General features: G+C 57.4%; 1 protein-coding gene across 1 annotated transcript in view; it reads right to left on the minus strand.

Annotated features, from left to right (window-relative positions):
* CAPN12 (calpain 12) overlaps positions 1-5269 on the minus strand; it is a 13868-nt gene that overhangs the window by 1760 nt on the left and 6839 nt on the right. Inside the window, 7 exon segments of the mRNA XM_010849315.1 lie at positions 1-43; positions 2962-3040; positions 3864-3926; positions 4016-4086; positions 4449-4506; positions 4977-5036; positions 5151-5240. The exon segment at positions 1-43 is cut by the window's left edge and continues 2 nt beyond it. Of these exon segments, the coding sequence (XP_010847617.1) occupies positions 1-43; positions 2962-3040; positions 3864-3926; positions 4016-4086; positions 4449-4506; positions 4977-5036; positions 5151-5240 (464 nt within the window).

Here is a 5269-nt window from a genome sequence, read left to right on the forward strand (position 1 = left end):
CGGCTCGTGAGAGCCTGGGTCAGCTGGTTGTTCAGGTGGAAGCCTGGGGGAGGCCACCTCTGAGGCCCAGCTGCCCCCTGAGCCCACTCCGGGTCGCACCACCCCCTCTGACTACCCAGGGAATGCAGGCACACTTCAGGGGGCCTGGTCCCATCTCTGCAGTCCCGGTTCTGCCTCATCCCAGCTTTGAGGCCCTGGGGCAACTCCCTTCATTTCTCTGGGCCTGTCATGGGAACTAGGTCAGCCCTGACCCCATGAGCATGTGAAGGTGTTAGATGTCGAGAGCTTAGGACAGTATCCGCCAGCACATTGTTAACTATGTCAGTGTCGTTATCCCTTTAAACTCTGAGAATTTCTGCTAATAGACACTGGACAATACCTCCGTGCAGCAAAGCATTTTTGCCAGTCCCATATGGAGTCAATATCTTGACACTCCACATCAGGTGCCATTTCTGGAGTTTAGAAATATCTCTGGGGTTCTACCCTGGTGGGCCAGTGGTTAAGACTCCTGCTCTCCCACTGCATGGGGCATGGGTTCAATCTCTGGTCCCTGGTCAGGGACCTAGGATCCCGCATGCCATGAGGCATGGCCAAAAATAAAGCAAAAAAATATATATGTGTGTGTGTGTGTGTATTTAAGGCTTCTTTGACAAGGAATTTCAAGAGAGGCCTTCAAAAGCTGGTACTTGTGAACCCCCTTACTAAGGTTGCTGGGCCCTAGTGACCATGACCTCCTGGTTACCCCTCCCCAGGGCCCTCATTGTCCCGAGGCACCTGGTGGCCCACACAGGCTATGCCTAATCTCCTGCTCCCCTCACCCACCCACCCCCACTTGACCTAGGGCTTTGTCTTGCTGCCTTCAACACTTGATGGTCCCTCCGCCCAGAACACCATGTCCTACTCTGGTACACACCTCCTCCAGGAAGTCCTCTCAGATATTCAGCCCCACCCCTACAAGCAGCATCAAGCTCCCCCTCTGGGCTCCCACAGCTCCCTGCGCCTCCATGTCCCTGCCCTGACCATACCCCTTCCCAGCTGTCACTGGCATTAGTGACTGTCACTGGCATTAGTGGCTCTGGGAATAAGCAGGGGAGAGGTCTGGAAAAGGTGCCTGGTCACCACAGAATCCCCAGCATCAGCCAGCACAGGGCCTGGAGCAGGGCGGGATTCGGGAGTGTTCCTGGAGCAGTGGACAGGATAAGGTCAGAGCAGGTTCTGCCAGGCCCCCCAGCACAGAGCTGCCAGGGTCTTCCTGCCATGGCTTCCTGCTGGCCACTCCCTGGCATTCCCTCCACTACACGCAGCCTTCCGCTTGCCTGCCAGCTCCAGCCTCACACACATCCTGATCCTGGACTTGTCTCTCCCTCCTCCGGCTGATAAGTACTAAAGAGCTGTCCTCCCGAGGCTCTCCTGTCTTCCCCCACCAATCTCCTCTCTGACCACCTCTTCCTCCCTACTTGGCCCCAGCCATACCATCCCCCCCAACCCCTCCTCAGTCCTCCTCTCCATCATTGAGCCCAGTCGTTCACTCCTCTGTCTTCACCCTGGCCTCCATAGCGCCTTTTCACTGCCTTTCCCTCTGTCTGGACGGCTCTTCCTCAGCGTCCCCGAGGCTCACTCCCCGTCCTTCGGATCTCTGCTCTACCATCACTTCAGCGAGGCCTTCCCTGCCCGCCCTGTCTCAACCCACACCCCGCTCGCTGCATGTCCCAGCACCCTGGCCTGCTTCCTTTTCCACCACAGAACTCCTCACCAGCAGACATTCTGCTTGGTGTATCTGCACCACCAGAATGTCAGCCTTATGAGAGCACTTTTTTCTGCCTAGACTGACACCAACCCCCTACCGAGGGATACTGAATGAATAGCACAGCCTTCCATCTTCCCCTCCTGTCTACCTGGGGCTCTTTCTCAGGCTCACATCTCCCCATCTTCTCTGACTCCATCTCCCCTTCTGTCTTCTTGTTCAGTTGCTCAGTCACGTCTGACTGACTGCGACCCCATGGACTGCAGCACGCCAGGCTTTCCTGTCCTTCACCATCTCCTGGAGCTTGCTCAAACTCATGTCCATCGAGTCAGTGATACCATCCAACCATCTCATCTTCTGTCGTCCCCTTCTCCTCCTGCCCTCAATCTTTTCCAGCATCAGGGTCTTTTCTAATGAGTCGGCTCTTGAGTTCCTTTCTTTTCTTGTATCTCCCTGGACGTTTGACCCTGCCCTTCTGCCTCTCAGACTCTGGCTCACATCCCCCCAGCCTCCCATCCCTCCATGTTGCATCCTTCCTTTTGCTATGGCCGATGAGCCCTGGGGTGGGGGGTGGGGTCTGGCAGTTCTGTGTCTGACCCCAGCCTCCACTCCTTCCATGCAAGGTGAGATGGGGGGCAAATCACACTCGCACACCTTTTCTAACTGTGTGGCCCTGGAAAAGTGTGGGTCTCTGACTCTGTGCCACGGCTAGGGATTTGTGCTCCCACGCAAATAGAAGGGGATTGTTCTATGTCTCCTGCAAGAACTCAGGAAGGCTCCAGTGAGAGCCTTCATTTAGGTGACCTGGCCTGAGTGAACAGAAGCTTAGTTCCCAGCATTAAGCCCTGTGGGTGCCATTCCACAGGTTCCTTCCTGCCACCCTCTGTATGAGCCATTTTGCAGAGAGGAAAACAGAGGCTCCAGGAGGTGGACTCAAGAGCCCAGGGCCACCCAAGGAGTCCAGGACATTCTACTCTGAGGCCTTGTGGGCTGGGGACTCTCAGACACCAGTTCCCAAGGCCTCCCCTTCCTCTCGGGGAAGGCCCCACTCCCACAGCGCCCTCCTCCCCCCACACAGAGGAGTCCCCCCTTCGGACCTCTTTTAGGGTCACCCAGTTCCTACACAAACTAAGGTGTGGGCTTTGTGGGTGGGGGGGGTGTGGGGGAGGTAGGGGAGCAGATCCATCCCCAGGAGCCCCCAGGACCTCTGTCCATACCCGCCGCATTCAGCGCCAGCCTCAGCTCATAGGAGTTCATGGTTCCAGAGGCGTCCTCGTCGAACTTATCGAATGTGGCCTGGGCAGGGAGGTCTGGGTCAGTCCCACCCCCAGGTCCCAGAGCACCCACAAGAAGGCTGAAAGCGGGCCTGAGTTCCCACCCGTCTCCCTTTCTTCCTGGCTTTTCCATGCCAGCAGCTGAACCACTTTGGGTCTCTGTTGCCCACTCTGTAACGTGGGAATACCAGCACCAGCGGTAATAGAGGGGTTGTGGGGACAAGGTGAGACTCTATCCACAAAGGGCTCAGTGAACAGTAGCTTGTCACTTGTGTGTGAAGGCCTGCGACCGTTTTCTCCTCACAGAGGTCCAGAGCAGCAGGAATGACAGCCTCCCAGCCATACACCAACAAAGGCCCGCTCAGGTCACACAGCCAGCAAGGGGCTGAGCTGGGAGCTGGGGTTCCAGCCCAGGATCAGAGTTTGCTCTTGACCCTTGAGCTATTTTAGTGCCCCCTAAAGGGACAAAGTGGCGCTAGTGGTAAGGAACCTGCCTGCCAATGCAGGAGACAGACGCGGTTCAATCCCTGGGTCGGGAAGATCCCCTGGAGGAGGGCATGGCAACCCACTCCAGTATTCTTGCCTGGAGAATCCCATGGACACAGGAGCCTGGCGGGCTATTGTCCATAGGGTCACAAAGACTCAGACACGACTGAAGCGACTTGGCACACACATGCAAAGGGGCAACTAGGGTGGTAGGGGCAGGGGCATCCTTGAGGTTGGTGTGGTGCTGGCCGGTTCCCCCTTCTCCCCTGGGATCCCGCTAGCCCACAGCGCACCTAGGTCTATTAGTAAAGGTTCCTGGCCCTCCAGGAGGAGGTGCCCTGCCCAGTGCCCCACCTTACCTGCCACTCCAGGAGGTGGCCCCAGAGCTGCTGGAAGTGGTACAAGTCCAGGCTTCCCCCATGCTGGGGAGGGAGCATCTGGTTAAGTTCAGTGTCTCCAGAAGGGGAGCCGAGGCCATTCCCCCTCCCTGGGCACTGCCCCCATCGTATACCCCAAAACATTGCAGCAGCTGCTCACAGGTCCTGAGCCCGATTTCTCTGGGGGTCTGGGCATGAGCCCTGGCTACAGGGAAAACAAAAAGATAGCACTTCCCACATCCTGGTCATCATGGTAAGTGCTCAGGATTATTGTTATCTCTGAAAGTCCTGCAACTGATGGAAACTAGCAGAGCTGGGATTTGAACCCAGGCAAGGCGGTCTGAGTCAGTGCTTAGGGCAGCGACACTCACTGCTTCTCCCTTAGAGGAACGGAGGCTTATGAGTGGCCATGGCCTTGGCCACAGGTCCCATCACAGGATCCACAGTTCTGGCCACAGGGGAGGTGCTGGCAAGCTGAAGCCAGGGTTCCCGTGGCCCTTCTCCCAGCAGCATCGTGGCTGGACACACATGGGGGTTCCAGGGATCCACTCTTGGTCCCCAACTCACCAGGCTCCAGGGCGATGCTTAACAAGATCTGGAGCTGAGCGGCACCAAGTTCTTCCTCCTGGCGAGGACAGAGATGGTTGTGAGGCTGCACTCAGGTAGTCATTCAACAAATAGCCCAGGGCAGGGGGGCCCAGACAGCATGCCGGGAGGTGCTGGGACATGGCAGAGCCTGAGAGAGCCCCGGGCCTGGCAGAGCTCCTGGTCCATGGAGGGAGAGAGACGTGTCCATAGAGAGGTCAGGGTTGCAGTGGGGAAGCCCTGGGCTGCTGGAACTCTCACAGGGCAAGTGGCTGGCCAGCCTGGGGAAAGAAAAGGCCTCTGCCTGGCAGGGGTTGTGAAGGGAGAGAAAGCAGTCCAGGATACAGATGGAGCAAAGGCCCTGTGGCAGGGAAGAGCTGTGAGGGTTTTGGCAAAAGAAGTTCATGATATTTAAGCACAGAGAGACTGGGAAACTAAAGTAAAATGAGATGTTATATGACGAGGGAGGGAAGAGGAGGGAATCCACTTAGCCCTGCCCCACCTCCTCACCTCTCCTGCCAGCTCCTGAAAAAGCTGCTGCAACTCCAGCTCCAGGGGAATGTAGGGGACCTGTGGGGTTGGGTAGTTTACTTCTGGCCAAGAAGTTCCACGCCGTCCCCTTCCCCCGCCTCTCCCGCCCACATACACACACCATAGCGCCCCTTTCCCAGAGCCGCGCCTCACCATAAGGGCGTGCAGGTCGGCGCTGATCACGTCATCTACCTCCCTGCAAATTACAGACGGGAGATGGGGGAGGGGGCTCTCACCCCGCGGCTGAGGATATGGAGCACTCGGGGTCTCAG

This window comes from Bison bison, unplaced genomic scaffold, assembly GCF_000754665.1.
Source record: "Bison bison bison isolate TAMUID 2011002044 unplaced genomic scaffold, Bison_UMD1.0 scf7180017864280, whole genome shotgun sequence".
NCBI classification, from domain to species: domain Eukaryota; kingdom Metazoa; phylum Chordata; class Mammalia; order Artiodactyla; family Bovidae; genus Bison; species Bison bison.